At 42.3% G+C, this 16,334-nt stretch overlaps 2 protein-coding genes and 1 pseudogene across 2 annotated transcripts in view; 2 read left to right on the top strand and 1 right to left on the bottom strand.

The window, feature by feature from the left end:
- Positions 1–429: 429 nt before the first annotated feature.
- RRS1 (ribosome biogenesis regulator 1 homolog) lies at positions 430–2,093 on the bottom strand. Its single transcript, XM_070391841.1, has one exon. The coding sequence runs from the start codon at positions 1,997–1,999 to the stop codon at positions 899–901; it is 1,101 nt and encodes a 366-aa protein (XP_070247942.1). The 5' UTR covers positions 2,000–2,093; the 3' UTR covers positions 430–898.
- The window catches only part of LOC138993485 (large ribosomal subunit protein uL4 pseudogene), a 39,758-nt pseudogene continuing 25,421 nt past the window's right edge, over positions 1,998–16,334 (top strand).
- Positions 2,239–16,334, top strand: part of LOC138992989 (corticoliberin-like) — a 147,989-nt gene continuing 133,893 nt past the window's right edge. Inside the window, exon 1 of the mRNA XM_070392047.1 lies at positions 2,239–2,321. The gene's annotated coding sequence lies outside the window, so the exon portion shown is untranslated. The remainder of the gene's footprint in view (positions 2,322–16,334) is intronic.

The raw sequence follows: 16,334 nt of genomic DNA on the forward strand, positions 1-16,334 counted from the left end.
AGGAGATAATTATTAGGGAGAGATAACCAGAATGGCAATAACATTTCAACACCTAACAAACCAGCTCCAGGCCAATTTGACAAATGAATAAAAGATAACGTTTCAATTAAGGGTTTTGTAAGCTGTCTTCCCAAAACAGCTCCGATTTGAAGCTTTAAAAAAACTGGGGACATAAATGTTGAGAAAGATTTAAGTATTTTCTGGATTAATGACAATTACCACCGTTATTCAGTTATACCCAAACTTATCATTTACAGCAAGCAAATCAATATTTTGTGTTGAAAAGCAGGAAATCTGTTTTCAGAAAAACCAATTATACTATCCCTTCAATATTATATCTGATACTAAAAGTTTGGTTTTTTTTTTTACAGTGATGTTGCTAAAATCACAAGTTTGCTGCTGTTTTAGAAAGTAAAGGAAAATGTCATGTGCCAGATATCCAGGTCACTGACTTTATTTAACAATAGCCAAACAGTGAAAAGCAACATTAAATACAGACACACTTTTATTAAATAACTTCACAACAATTACTTTTAAGGTCAGTTCTGAAATCTTTCTGTGTGCTCCCAGCTACTTTGATCAATACAGAAGCTTGTTACAAAAATAAAGCTGAAGTCATACTATTTTGTCTCTGAAATATGAACTGTCCCTTACACCACATCCAAAGTTAATAAAAAAAAAATACATCCTTTAAATCTCCAGCCAAAAACATGATTGTAAAAACATTAATTTGTAAAGCCCAACATTTTCATAGTATCTTAAGGGGAGGGGAGGGCAATCCTTTCCCTTCAACCTCAATGAAGGCGGTGGCCACCTTCTTCTGCATCCCCTGCAGGACTCAGACCTTAACATGTAGAGTAGCTCTTGGTTTACAGGTACTCGGGTCAGAGGGTCAACTTTACTTCCTCTTCTTTCCTCCTTGGTGTTGCCCTCCTTTCCTCTTGCCACCCCAGCCGGGCGGCCCGGAATTCATCTTGCCTCCCAAGCCTCCTTTCCTCTTACCTCCCTGGCTGGGCGGGGGCCCCCCTTTCCTCCTGCCCCCAGGACCCTGCCGGCCCCCCTTTCTCTTGCCCTTTTGGCTCATTTTTCTCCTCTTGGCCGCCTCCTCCTGGTCTTCCTCCCTCATCTGCTTATTGGCGGCCCTGGTCACGTCCAGCTGAGGCTTTTTGCTGTTCATGAGTCGCAGCATCTCCAACTGGCTCTTTTTCTCCGCGGCAAAGTCCCCGAAAAGAGGCTGAAACTTCCTCTTCTTGCCGGAGCCCCGGGGGGCCTTCTCCTTGGGCAGGCGCTCCTGAAAGCGCCCCACGGAAGCGGTGGAGACCCTGGCCACTTGGAGGGCGCGGCCCAGCTCCTGCTTACTCTGGTGTCCCGTCGGGTGCATCCCGGCCGAGCTGGGGAGCCGCGTCTTGTGCGCGCGGGCTAAGTTACGCAGCCGGTTCAGCTCGTTCTTGGCCACCCGTTCCTTCTTAGCCTGAATCCGCTTGGCGAACTGGTCCTCCAAGGGGTCGGCACTCCCGGGCACCTCGATCAGCCACTCCTTGGTGTCGTCGCGGGCGCGCTGGTAGCCCCAGCGGCGTCGCCACTGGCCGCTTACCTCGTCCCACACCAGATTGGTCTTCTTTTTGGGACGGATGCCCTTGAGACGCGCAAACTGCTGCCACCGGGTAAGCGGCCGCGGCCGGGGCACTGGCTTCTCGCGCGGCAGGCGAGTGGTGGGCTCCGGCAGCCGCGCCACCAGCGCCTCCTCTACGCGCTCCGTGGGCAACTGCCACAGCTGGTTGATGAGCAGCTGCGTGTTGTCCCGCGCCAAGGCCCGCAGTTCGGCCTCCGGGGGGGGTTCCCCGCGCCGCAGGCCCGTGGGAGGATTCCGGTCCGAGGCCAGCAGGTTACCCAGGTCGAACTCCAGCTCCAGCTCCTTGTGCACCGTGATGCGTTGCAACTTGTCGGCTTCGTCCCGCTCCGCCTTAGCCAGCAGCTCCTCCACGCTCTGGCCCTCCATGGTCCCGGGTCCGCTCACCAGCTCCAGTAAAACAACTCAAATTCTCCGCCAGCGCCGGCTCAAGCCGGGGCAACACAACCACGTGCGAGAACCCAGACGCTCGCCCCGGAAGAGAAAACTTCACTTCCGGAGCAACCGGAACTGGCTCATCATCCGGGCGACTGGAAGAGAGGCCGGCAGAGGGCAGTGTTGGAGAGCAGATGGGATGCCAAGCGGTCCTTTGGGCTCGTGCCCGGACGGGGCGGAGCCGGTGCGAGAACCCGGACTACAAATTCCAGGGTCCAGTTGGGACCGCGTCTCCCCGGAGGCGGCGGCGGCGCAGGTGGGCGGCGCAAGTTCCTGGGCCCACGGAGTGTGGGGTTCCGGAGCGGTTGTGTCACGATATCGGTGAAAATGTGTTCTCAAGATGTTTAGCCAGTCAGCCCTTTTTGAGAGGACAGGTTATATTTCACCCGAACCCTGGCCCGCTCGTGGGGGTCCTGGGTGAGGGCCGAGGAGGACACTTTGCACAGGCACATGGCGCTAAGCGCAGGCTTGGTCTGCCCCGGGGCGCGAGCGGGGCTGACGGACCGCCCGCCGGCGGAGCCCCCGCAGCTCGGACTCGGCCGCGTGCTCGCCTGGCTGGCGGCCGGAGAGCGCCAGGCTCCGCCGCTGGACTGCCTGGTTCCAGCCCTGACCGTGCCACTGGTTGACTCCCAGCGTTAACGTCTCTGTGCCTACTGAAACTATATTTTTATTGATTTCAGAGGTGAAGGAGGGGGGGGGGGGGGAGAGAGAGAAACATCAGCGATGAGAGAGAATCATTGACCGGCTGCCTCCGCCAGGCCCCACACTGGGGATCGAGCCCACAACCCTGGCAGAGGACCTCCTGGCTCCTGGGTCCATACCCAACCACGGAACCACACCAGCCTATTTTAAAATCTGTGATCTTCTAGGGCTAGTATAAAGATAAATGAGTTAATATGCTTCCAAGGGAGATTCGACTAGGCTAGGCCGGGAACTTGTAAGTGCCCGATAAATGCTAGCTGCATACCAGTTGTTAATCTTCATACAGACTCTGGGAGCGAAGCTGCAGAGGCAGTTTTACGCGGTGATTAGACACTGGGATCTGGAGTCAGACCTCGGGTTACGGTAACCACCTTGGACAGGTTGTTTAACTAAAGTCTTAACTTAGTCCTCAGTTGATGACTGTGAAACAGTTTCTGGTACATGGTAAGCACTCAGTAAGTCTTAGCTGTTGTTATTCACCGTGTTCCTCTGATGACAACGGAAGGCTCAGGGAGGTAAAATGACTTGTCTAAGGTTGTACAACGAGTACGTCAAACGCTAAGGCGAACACGGGACAAATAAACAAGGTTTATGTTTCTGTGGGCCGCAGAAAAAACAAAAGCTTCAATTTTCATAGAAACGTAGGTTTATTTCGATAGAGACATGCTGAGTACAAAGGGCTGAAATAAATGAGTCATTGTTAACATAAAAATAATAGAACATTTTAATAAAAAATTAATATTTTTTCTTCTACATTTACTTAGCAGACACTGAATAACTGCACACATTAATAAGCGTCACACAAGCTGAACCGGTTTGGCTCAGTGGGTAGAGTGTTGGCCTGCGGACTCAGGGGTCCCGGGTTCGATTCCGGTCAAGGGCATGTACCTGGTTTCGGGCACATCCCCATTGCGGGGGCGTGCAGGAGGCAGCTGATCGATCTCTCTCATCAATGTTTCTGGCTCTCTATCCCTCTCCCTTCTTCTCTGTAAAAAATCCATAAAATATATTTAAAAAAATAATAATAAGTGTAACACAAACCTATTTTTCTTGTTCTCTGAAAGCAAAATATTTCCTGTTGCGCACACCAAACAAGTTAGTACTAGACTAATGACGTGGCAGTTGGCTGCTAAAATATTCGCTGCTGGTATCAGTGGAGAGAAATGGTGCGTCAGGGAAATGAATGCAACATGATAGTAATCAGTCATGAGCGAACATTGTAGTTTGTTATTAATAATTATGTATAACTGGATATTGTAAAAATTAAGTTACGAAATTTTTATTAAAACGTTTTTTACATACCATTATATTGGCTAGGCTGCAAAAATATTCGTGTGGTCCGCGTGTGGCCCCGCAGGCTGCGAGTTTGATATGCTTGTTGTACAACTAGGAAACGTGGGAACAGGAGGTAGCTTACTCACAGCTTTAAGACTGTTTACATTTTCTCTGTGATGTCTTCAGGCTCTTGACACTCTAAAAGAGTGGTCTTTGGACCAGCATCATAGCCCCAGCTGGGCGTTTGTTAGAAATGCAGAATTTCTGGCCTCACCCCAGATGTAATAATTCAGAGCCTTCATTTTAACAAAATCTCTAGGTGATGAGTATGTATAGTTGAGTTTGGGAGGCCCTGCTGATTGTGGGGTTGAGGTTTGGTTTTCCTTTAAAGGGAGTTTGGAAGTAGTGAAGAAGGGGTTACGCTGGAGAATTAATCCATAGAAATGGACATAATTGCCATTGGGAAGTAAATCCATTTGAGTTTCTGCTAGAGAGGGCTTTAAATACAGCCTCATCTGTCATGTATGCTCCCTGAGTTTGGTCTCTTCTTGAGCTCACTATCTTTCCTCAGCTGTCATTTGTTCATTCACTCATAAACATTTAATGAACACATTTAAAAAATTTTTTTTTATTGATTTCAGAGAGGAAGGGAGAGGGGGAGAGAGAGAGAAACATCAATGATGAGAGAGAATCATTGATTGGCTGCCTCCTGCACACCCCCTACTGGGGATTAATGAACACATTTTATGCTTCAGGAATTTTGCTAGAATCTTCTTTTTTCCTCTTTTCTAAAAGCGTTTTAGGATTTCCCAGGGTTTTTCTGAGCCTTTACCTTAACATTCAGCACCATGTCTTTAATACCAACCATCCCCTGGGCCCGTGGTCGGCAAACCGAGGCTTGCGAGCCACATGCGGCTCTTTGGCCCCTTGAGTGTGGCTCTTCCACAAAATACCACGTGTGGGCGCGCATGTACAGTGCGATTGAAACTTCGTGGTCCATGCACAGAAGTCGGTATTTTGTGGAAGAGCCGGTATTTTGTGGAAGAGACACACTCAAGGGGTCAAAGTGCCGCATGTGGCTCATAAGCCGCGGTTTGCTGAGCCGACCACTGCCCTGAGCCAAGACTTTTAACCTTAAAGCTTTTGAGATTTGCCTTAGGAGAGTGTTAAGAACATTGACAGTTGCTCTGGACTTGGCTTAGCTTCTGATTCATTCACACATATAACGAACATTTGAATGACTACCATGTTCAAAGATTATTGAGAACAATGGGGAAGAAAGAAAGGTAAAGAGAAATTTACCATGTGGCATAATTAGGCATTTAATAGGAAGTACACCTATATAGAATTTATCTCCTCTATCAATCTGAGCTAGGAAAAAACAATCAGATGTCAGCCAACATGTGCTGAATGGTATGAATCCTCATCGGATGAAATGCTACTTGGTGTGAATCATACAGGTCAGCTCTTAATTGAACATTAACTGTTTTATGCTCAATGGTTTTTTAGTCCAAGGGGATTTTAATTTTCTTGATGATTGGAGATTGATTTTTACTTCCACTTTGCTGAGCAGAGTACTGGATGTGTAATAGATACTCAATACATGATTGTTTGAAAGAATAAGCCTAACAGACTTTTCTAAATTATGAAAGGATTAATGTTGGCTGTGTTAGATTCAAGGTGAGCAAAACTGGTAAGGTGGGGAATTAGGGCCTTAAAAAAAGCCTTTATTGAGGCAAGAAGTTAAGTGGTGAACTCCAGCTTGCATTTGTATCATCTTTATATTAGGCAACACTGCAGTGTCAAGAAGAATAGAGCTTGCCAGGGATGTGCAAATGTATGTGAAATTATTTTAATAATAGAGCAAATGGTTGCACAGATTGTCATTTCCCTTTGTTGGTTTTTCCCTACCCGCCCCCCTCTTTGTTGGTTTCCCTTCCTCCTTTGGTCCCATATATCAGAGCTCTCAAGTTTGGTATTAGCCCCTCCTTCTTTTCTCTTTATACATGCTCTTTATGCCATGTCATCCACTCTCTTGGTGTCAGCTAACATTTTTGTGCAGATGGTTTTTAAAAGTATATCTTTATTTCTTTCCTTTTCAGAGCTTTAGGCTCAAATCTCCAATCACCTGCTGGGCTCTTCATTGTCTATCCATCCACTCTAATTTGTTTATAGAAGCTTTTTATGCCCAAGGTTCTGTGCAAGGCATTGGGAATACAATAGTTAGTAAAAATAGGTTCAATTGAGGTTATTGTCATTTTAGTCTAGTAACTTAGGCTTGAAACTAGGATGTCATTTTTGACTTTTCTTTTTCCATCTCCAAATCCATTCCGGCAAAGTCCTGTTAAATTTGTCTCATATTGTGCCCTTTCCATTTCTTCTACCATGACCTTACCCCTAGACAGGGTCTTTTCCATTTGCTTCTCTAGATCCTCCCTCCACTCTGCTCTCTGCCCCTGGCATCCAGCTGGGTGTAGCAGTGACAAAAGATCAGAGGGTGGGAAGAGAGGAAGGTGAAGCTCTGTATGCCTCCAACCCTCTGCACGTTGATGTTGGTTGGCTGGTTCTTCTAAAAGGCCGTAGCTTCACTCAGGCAGCTCTGTCCTTGCAGCCACCCTCACGCAGCTCCTCTAACTTCTCCCCTGCTTCCTCTAGGCCTGGGAGTGGTTACAGCTCTTGCCATTGTAGCACTCTTATTTTTGAGTTTTCTTAAACTCTGCCCACATTTTTGTAATATTCCCATTGTTGCTCTTTTTAAATTACCCAGGTTGACTACTAATTTTTCTTGCCAGGACCATGACTGATACCCAGAGATCTATCCCAGAAGCATCCTAACAGTTTCTTGCCTCGGCTCTCTCTACAGTCCAGTTCTGAAGATTTATCTTCCAGAGACCTGGCCAAATCACTTTACTCAAAAACTCCCTTCTCTACCCAACAAAATATGATTGTTCTTGGTGTTGGATATTTATGATCTAGCCCCAAACGACTCTTTACTCACATCGTATGATAGTGCTGCTTATGCTTACTTTCTAAATATTTCTTCCCCATTCCTATTTTTTATCTTAGCTTTCTACAAACTTAAGAACAGTTATCAAAAAAGGCAAAAATTACATGCAGGAAAGAAGAAGCAACAATTGCATTTTTGTAGCAACTATTGAGAAGTTTTCATTAACAAAAGTAAACCTATAGGGAGATTAAACCCTCACCTTCAATCAGGAACAGGAAAGTTAAAGACATGAAAGAAAGCAACACCTTTCACCTTTCCTCAAAACATAATTACTTTGGCCAGTAAAACATTTTTGTAAGCAATTTCTTCATTCTTTTGATATTGCATTAACTTAGTGAAAGGGTTAACTGGAGAACACAAGGCTTGAGCCTTACAAAATCTAACAAATGTCAAAGGGAAAGCTCGTTCTGTTAGCCTAAGCCTTGCACAAACATGCTCCCCTTGAGTGGTTATTTTACAGAAATTCCTGAAGACCATCACCCCTGCACGCCCCCTCTACACCCCCCCCACCCCGTGCGCACACACACACACACACACACACACACACACACACAAATGACGTCTGGTGCCAGCAGAAGGACAAAGGGCAAGGCCTTAAAACTTATGGACCTGATAACATGGGTCAAGATGAAGTCCCATCTGCAGCTCTCCCTGTGCGCATAAAAAGCCTGCTCCCTCCCCAATTCACCGCTGGCTCTTTCACCTGCACCCAGGTGACTGGAATAAATATCATTTGATTACACTGAACCTTGAGTCCGTTCTGTGTGACCCTGGCTCAATCCCGAACCTTTCACTTAGATATACATGCTAAATGTTTTTCAGTTGTCTCTTTTTGGTAGTGGAAATTTTTAGGGATAATTCAACCATTCTTTCAACATAGTTATTATTTTTGTGTGGGAAATTCAATGTGCCAGTACTTAGATAAAGTAGTAAAAAAGGACCCTTAAAATGCTTATTTTATTCACATAGTTTGGCAGTACCTGAAGGGAAAATTTAATTTAGAAATTTCTTTTAAAAAAATATACTTTATTGATTTTTTACAGAGAGGAAGGGAGAGAGATAGTTAGAAACATTGATGAGAGAGAAGCATCAATCAGCTGCCTCTGCACACCTCCTACTGGGGATGTGCCTGCAACCAAGGTACATGCCCTTGACCGGAACCGAACCTGGGACCCCTCAGTCCGCAGGCCGACGCTCTATCCACTGAGCCAAACCGGCTAGGGCTAATTTAGAAATTTCTTAATCAGAGACAAAAATCTGTGTATTCATTTGTTTTAGTTTTAGTCAGAAATCTGCACAAAATATAATTATTTTTAAAAGGAACAAAAAAGGTGTAGCTTTAAAATTGTGTGTAGATAGCGTAGAAGCAGATAACACACACACACACACACACACACACACACACACAACCAAACGTACATTTGCCTAGAAAGTACTTTGGATTTTAGGATAGTAAAAATGATGGTAGTATTTTCTAGTTGACTTAATTTGTTTTGCTCTCTGTAAAATACACAATGATTTCTGTTTGTGTGTTTTTTAAATTGGCAAATGCAGTTTTTTTTATTTGCCAAATCTTACCACTACCTATGAGATAGGTAAGCACCACGGGCTGATGGTTTTCATTCATAAGACTTCATCACCAAGACCCAAGGGAATGAGACTGGTGTTAGGCTTCAGATTTTACATCTATAAGGAATTCAATAAGAGAAAAGATTGATATAAAAAGGAAAACTGAAGTTTCAGAATTTTAGGGATATTTGTACTCAAAGAATCCAGTTATCCTTTTGTATTATATTTTAATTTTTGAATTTAAAAGTAAGATTTCTGAATTTTTGAAAGTAAGATTACAATGAGTAAGAAGTCCTTTTGTGTATTCTTAATCATAAAATATGAACTGCTTTTGCAAATAACTTTTAAGTGATTTATCTTCAATTAGGCAACTGAGTCATAAATGCCTTTCCTCTCAGGAAAGCGACTTTGTTGTCAAGCAACCTTCAGTTTTTCTTTGCAACCATAGACCATCTGTGAATATACATTAACCCCTAGAGTGCCGGGGAGCGCAATCGTGCTCCTCCTGTCTCTCGCCAAAAGTGCCAGGAGCGCTATCACGCTCCTCCTGCAGTGTCACTATTAGATGCTAGTAGTTCACTCTTTATTGACAGATGGCACCTAAGTGCAGATTACTTATGATGCCGAATGTTTGTAGTTCTAAAATTGGCCACTGGCATTTATCTGCCTAATTTTTTACAGGTACTATGATTTTATGAAGTTTACTCAGATTTTGTAGCCCTAAAGCTTCGAAATGGCGTCCAGTTCTAAGTCTGCTTTTATTAGTCATGATGATATTGCTAAATATGTCAATTCTTGCTGTGAAGATGACGATTTTGTGGTAGATATTGGAGAAGGGTGTCCCTCTATTTTAACATTATATGTTTTGTTCAAATTTTTTTTCTACTAGTATTTTATAATACAATCAGCAAACAATATATGTCAAAGATGAAAACAAATGTAAAGGTTTCCTTTAAGTTTTTGAATATGTAACTCCATTTACTTGCGAATCATAATTTTTTTCCCTAAACTGCTGTAAAATCAGCAAAAATGCCTTGGCAATTTTAGCATAGTTCCTAGGATATTGGTTTACACTCAAAGGGTTAATCACATTTTCTTTTAAATTTCCCACATAAGCAATATTAATAATATACAGCAAGTTACTGCTGTGCCAAATAAACATTAATTCTTAGCCTCTCTTAACCAAGCATTGTTTCTGAACACTATTGATCCATTATTTTTTTAGAATACATCTATGAAAAAATATTAATAGAAATACTGAAACTATAACTACACTAGAGGCCCGGTGCACAAATTTGTGCATGAGTGGGGTCCCTCAGCCTGGCTGGTGATCGGGTCCGATTGGGGCCGTCTTGCCCAGTCCCGATCAGGAGATTGGCCGGCTGCAGAAGGTTGGCTGTGGGAACACACTGATCACCAGGGGGCAGCTCCTGCATTGAGCATCTGCTCCCTGGTGGTCAGTGCGTGTCATAGCTACCGGTTGTTTGGTCAACTGGTTGTAATGGTCGCTTAGGTTTTTATATATACAGATGTAAGGTAAGTTCTGTAGCCAACACTTTCCTTTTTCTAGATATTTTTACTTGCCAAAGGAAAGAGCCTCTTATTGGCAAGGAGGTGTGTCATTGTATCCTTATTAGCATCCAAGAATGCACTGCAGTCTCATCTAGTTACCTGAGCCACTTGGTAAATGCACAAGATTCAGTTGCTTGTGGAGTGTACACTTTCCCACAGGCCTAAATAGAACTTGTTATTTAGAATCCTATGTAATAAAAGGACAATATGCAAATAGACAACCAATCAAAGAGTAATATGCTAATGATATGCTAAGGCTGCTCAACCGCTCACTCTGATGTGCACTGACCATCAGGGGGCAGTCAGTTAACTGGTTGACCAGTCGCTATGACTTGCACTGACCACCAGGGGGCAGATGCTCCAAATGGTAGGTTAGCTTGCTGCTGGGGTCTGGCCAATTGGGACTGAGTGAGATGGGCCAGACATGCCCTGGAGACCTACTGTGGTCCCTCCCCTGCCTGATAGTGCACCAGTGGGGTCCCTCAACCTGGCCTGCGCCCTCTTGCAATCCACGACCCCTCTGGGGATGTCGGAGAGCCTGTTTCAGCCCGATCCCGCAGGCTACTCCCCTTGGGAGGGTGCCAGATGCAGGGCTCATGGCTGGTGAGTGCTGCTGCAGCAGCATGAGCCTCTCCCGATCGGACCAATTGGGTGCGAGCCTGTGGCAGGCACAGTGGGGCTGGGATGAGCGGGAGTGGCAGGCAGGAGTTGCAGGTGGCGTTGGACTGTGGGTTTTGGCCTGATCCCTGTAAGGCCACCCAGAGGGAAGGCACCTGTACATGAATTCGTGCACCGGGTCTCTAGTGTATAAATAATGTTCCTGGTACTTTCCAGTGTTTATTTCACTTGCATCCTCATCCAAGATAGTGTTAATTTTCAGTTGGGAAAGCTGACATTGTGGTGGGTCCCAGGTTCCCTTCTCTGGAAAGCCTGTGGATTTAAAAGGAGGTACAGTTTAAGTCTCAGGCTTAGCTTAGTATTATATTGTAAATAAAAGGTTCTGACTAGATGGTCTTTTTGATTCATCTCTGTGAACCAGTATTATACTATTGATTCTTTTGTTAAAAATTTTATGCTCTTCAGGTGTTTCAATATTATCAATACTAATAATAGAGGAATATGCAAATTGTCTGGGACGCTGTCACAGTAACAGTAACGACTGGAGCAGCAGGCTGCATGGGGTGACCAGGCTGGCAGGGGGGCAGTTGGGGGTGACCAGGCCAGCAGGGGGGGAGTTGGGGGTGAGCAGGCTGGCAGGGGGGGCAGTTAAGGGTGACCAGGCCGGCAGGCAGAGGCAGTTAGGGGTGATCAGGCAGGCAGGCAGGTGAGCAGTTAGGAGCCAGTGGTCCTGGATTGTGAGAGGGATGTCCGGCTGCTGGTTTAAGCCCGATCCCTGAGGGGTCCTGGATTGGAGAGGGTGCAGGCTGGGCTGAGGGGACCTCCCCCCCCCCCCCCCCCTGCATGAATCTCGTGCACCGGGCCTCTAGTTTTCTTATAAAGTGCTTTACTGTTTTTTCTTTCTCTTTTTAAAATTTATTGATTTTAGAGAGAGGGGGGAAGAGGGAGAGAAAGAGAGAAACATTGATTTGTTATTCTACTTATTTATACATTCATTGGTTGATTCTTGTATGTGTCCTGACTGGGGATCGAAGCCCCAACCTTGGTTTATCAGGTGATACTCTAACCAACTGAGCTATCTGACCAGGGCTCCTGGTCATTGATTAAAGTTTATTTATTTTAAATTCTTTGATTAAAGTTTTTGACTAATGTATTTTATTTTACAACCTCCCCCACCCCTGAGTCATTTATCTCATTCCCCGGCTGGTTGTATGACTCCACACAGTGGAACAGCTCCCTGCATGCACAAGGAGACTGTGACTACACAAGTGTTAATCAGTTTTTAATAACATGGAGGCTAATTATTGTGTTTATAGGTTATTCATAATCTTTTCTTTTTTCTTTAGTTAATCATTAAACTACTTTGAGAATTGGAAGGTAGGGTAGAGAATGAGCAAGGTATAGTTCTTTTTTCTATTTGTTAGTGATTCTGGAAAAATGTATTCTAGGGAAAAAGATAGAAGACAGATTTATAAAATATTTATTAAAATATTTATATTTTATAAGGTCAGGTCTGAGAATGAAAGATTTTGGATTGGCTTTATCTGTGTCTTTCTGGGCTCAAGATGTGGAACTTGATGATGATATTCTTTGATTATTATAGTTATAGAAAAGTTTTAAATAAAGCTTCAAAGTTAACTTCCTCAAATAATAAAATTGGGGCAGTTTTGTTTTTCCTAGCTTGGTGTTGCTTCAGAGAAAACTAATGAGAGAATTTCAAAATACGAAAGGTAAAGTAGAATAAAATATAACATTTCTGGTATGTTTGGTAATTATCATTCTGAGAATGATTTTTGGTGATTTCTGGCCTGATTACCTGAAGACAAATTCCCCAAGGGATCATCACCCTATCTGAATAATGGGCTAACATTATTTCTCAATTTTAGAGCTCTGTGAGTTGGAGATAAATTATTCAAACACACTTTGCAAAGAATCCTAGAGGGGTAGTCAGGATACAGGTTTTGGCTCCATCTCTGTCACTCTGTAGTTGTCTGTGGCTTTGGTAAGTCACTTCATTTTTCTATGAATCAGTTTCCTTATCTTGAAGTGAGCTTCATTAGCTTCTCTCTATGCCTCTTCTAGCTCCATGTAGCATTGTGTGCTTTTGTTAAGATGGCCTTAGGAGAAAAGAGTGTGTGATGGTGAAACATAGACTTGACAACAGAGGATCTTTTTTTTTTCTTTCTTTATTGATTAAGGTATTAACATATGTGTCCTTATGCCCCCATTGCCCCTCACCCACCTCCACAGAGGAACTTTAATTGGGATCCCCAAGGTGAGCTTCAGAGAGACATGAATCCTCTAATGTTTTATGCAAACATATGTGGTGATGCATGTGTATTTTTATGAATAGAAGATTCCCACTCTCCCATAAGATTCTCTAAGGCATCTCTGACTCTCTACCTCTCCCCCACAAGGTTAAGAACTACTGTACTGTAGAAGAGGAAGATAAATGAAGGCTAGACAGAGTAATTGGTGAAGGCTTTATGAAAGAAAAGAAACTTGAGTTAACCGTTGAGCTTGAATAGAGTTTGAATAGATAGGAGGAGAAAGAAATGTGTTCCAGGATGATAACAATATAAATAAAGACAGGTAGCCAGTATTTGTGGAGCAAGTACAATGTATCAGGCATTGATATTCTTTATAAATCCTTAAAATAGGCCTAGATATTACCAATATCCTCATTTTATAAAAATGGCTGAAATCACAAGGGTTAAGTAACTTGTCCTAGGTCATAAAGTTAGTAAATGGTAGAACCAGAATCTGAACCTTTGTAGTCTACCAAACCAGGCACATAAGCACTATACCAAAGAGCTTCCTCTATCTAGTCCAGCCATGGGCAAACTACGGCCCGCGGGCCGGATCCAGCCCGTTTGAAATGAATAAAACTAAAAAAAAAAAAAGACCGTACCCTTTTATGTAATGATGTTTACTTTGAATTTATATTAGTTCACACAAACACTCCATCCATGCTTTTGTTCCGGCCCTCCGGTCCAGTTTAAGAACCCATTGTGGCCCTCGAGTCAAAAAGTTTGCCCACCCCTGATCCAGTAGAGCAGTGGTTCTCAACCTTCCTAATGCCGTGACCCTTTAATACAGTTCCTCATGTTGTGGTGACCCCCAACCATAAAATTATTTTCGTTGCTACTTCATAACTGTAATTTTGCTACTGTTATGAATCGTAATGTAAATATCTGATATGCAGGATGTATTTAGGCGACCCCTGTGAAAGTGTCGTTCGACCCCCAAAGGAGTCGCAACCTACAGATTGAGAACCGCTGCATTATAGGTTTGGTTTGCCTAGGATAGATGATTTGTATTGGGTATGACATAAGCTTGGCTAGATAGGTAGGGCAGTACCAAATGTGGAGTACTTTTAGGATCAAGTAGAATACTTTGGATTTGATGCCAGAGGCAGTAAGGAGCCATGGAAGATTGTTAGACCAGTGAAGATATAACCAAAATGGTATTTTCTTAATTGTTTCTTTATATCTTCCATGTTTTTACTAATATTTTATCTTCTTGATCTATCAATTACTGAGAGGTATGTTGAGATCTTCTGTTTTGATTATAGATTTATAAAGTGTAATTCTACCAAATTTTCATTCTATATTTTGATATGTTATTAAATAAAATGAACATTTAGATTTACTAAATCCTCCTGATGGATTTTTTATCCTTTTTATCATAACATAGTGATCATCTTTATCTTTAATCATGCTTTCAACAGTACTATAGCTATATTGCTATTTTTGATTAATATTTGTCTGATTTATTTTATTTTATTTTATTTTTTATTTCCAAACTGCATCTATCCTTTTGCTTTAGATATGTCTTTTGTAAACACTGCTCAGCTGGATTTGTTGGTGGTTTTTTTTTTTTAAATTAAATCTGACAATCTTTGATTTTTAATTAATACATTTAGACTATAGTCATTTTGATTGCTGATATATTATATTTATTTACATCTTACTTTATGCTTTCTACTTACCTGATCTTTTCTATACCTATTTTTCTCTGCTCCTGCATTTTATTAGCTTAATTGAGTTTTCTTTCTTTTTTTAAATTGATAAATAATTGACATATGACATTAGTTTCAGGTGTACACATAATGATGTGACACTTGTATATATTATGAAATAATCACCACACTAAGTCTAGTTAACATCCTAGTTCATCATAATTGACTTAATGAAAATGCTCCTGTGGAAGAATTCAATTATTTTCTCAAGTTTTTACTAGAGCATTTAGAGATCCCTTTGAGTCAATTCTGTGAATTATCTCATATAGCTGCTGTAAAAAGAATTATACAACATTAAAAATAAGATAATGCTATATAATTATATATATATATAGTTTGAAATATTTAGAGACTATTAGTTTTTTTGTCTTCATCATCTTTACCAGCTATAAAAATAAAAGGGAAATGGCAGCTGCTACTTTAACAAAGGATATTTTACCAAATATCCTTACCCTTTTCTTTCCTTCCTCTTGGAATCTTGTTTAAAGCTGTTTTACAACATGCAACAAAATTATTTATTCTCGACAATATATTTAATAACAGACAATTTAGCAGACACTATTGATACCTTCCAAATAGTAATTTCTTCTAGGCAAATAGTGTTGAAAACATTTTGTTACATTATATTTTTCTTCCTATTTACAGCTCACAGGTTAGCCATATATGTAAGCACACTGTAACTTTTCTAAGCTTCCGTGACAGCATCTCATGCTATTTGCAGCCTTGAAAATGGACACATGGTAGGATATCTTTAAAAAAATTTTTTTTATTGATTTTTAGAGAGAGAGGAAGGGAGAGGTAAAGAGAGAAACATTGATGTGAAAGCAAAACATCGGTTGGCTGCCTCCTACACTCCCCCTACAGAGATTGAGCCCACAATCTGGCATGTGCTCTGACTGGAAATCAAACCCACAACATTTTGGTGCACAGGACAACACCCAACCAACTGAACCACACCAGCAAGGGCTTGGTAGGATATCTTAATTTTTTCCCCTTTTTTAATTTGCATAGATCACGAATCAATAAATACTTGGTGGTTACCTAATGCAACAGAACTCCAAGTACTATAGAAAGACAACAGGATGCCTGTATTGCAGGGACTTGTTAATGTAATTGAAGAGAAAATGACATCACGGAAAGGCGTAGAGAAAGTGTGGTAGAAAGACAGAGAGAAACATCAATGTGAGAGAGACATTGATTGGTTGCCTCCTGCCTTGACTAGGGCCCGGGCCAGGGAGGGAAAAAGAAAGTACGGAAGAACTCCCCAGACATTGTAATGTTCCCTGGCATGGTATTTCCTTCCTTACCATCATATCTCAGTACTGGTCCTAGTGCTTTTCATGGCCATGTGCTTCCTACTTACCATGTGTAGAAAAAGAAAGGAAATCATGTAGTTTAATATTTTGAAATAAGATTCAGTGCCTCCCAGGAGGAAGCAAGATTTGAATGAAGTGTCATATGAACAAAGTGGAGGATAAAAGTTTGAAGGAATATCTCAATATTTA

The sequence above is a fragment of the Myotis yumanensis genome, unplaced genomic scaffold (assembly GCF_028538775.1).
Source record: "Myotis yumanensis isolate MYYU_CA2020_CCGP unplaced genomic scaffold, mMyoYum1.0.hap1 SCAF_15, whole genome shotgun sequence".
Taxonomy (NCBI): domain Eukaryota; kingdom Metazoa; phylum Chordata; class Mammalia; order Chiroptera; family Vespertilionidae; genus Myotis; species Myotis yumanensis.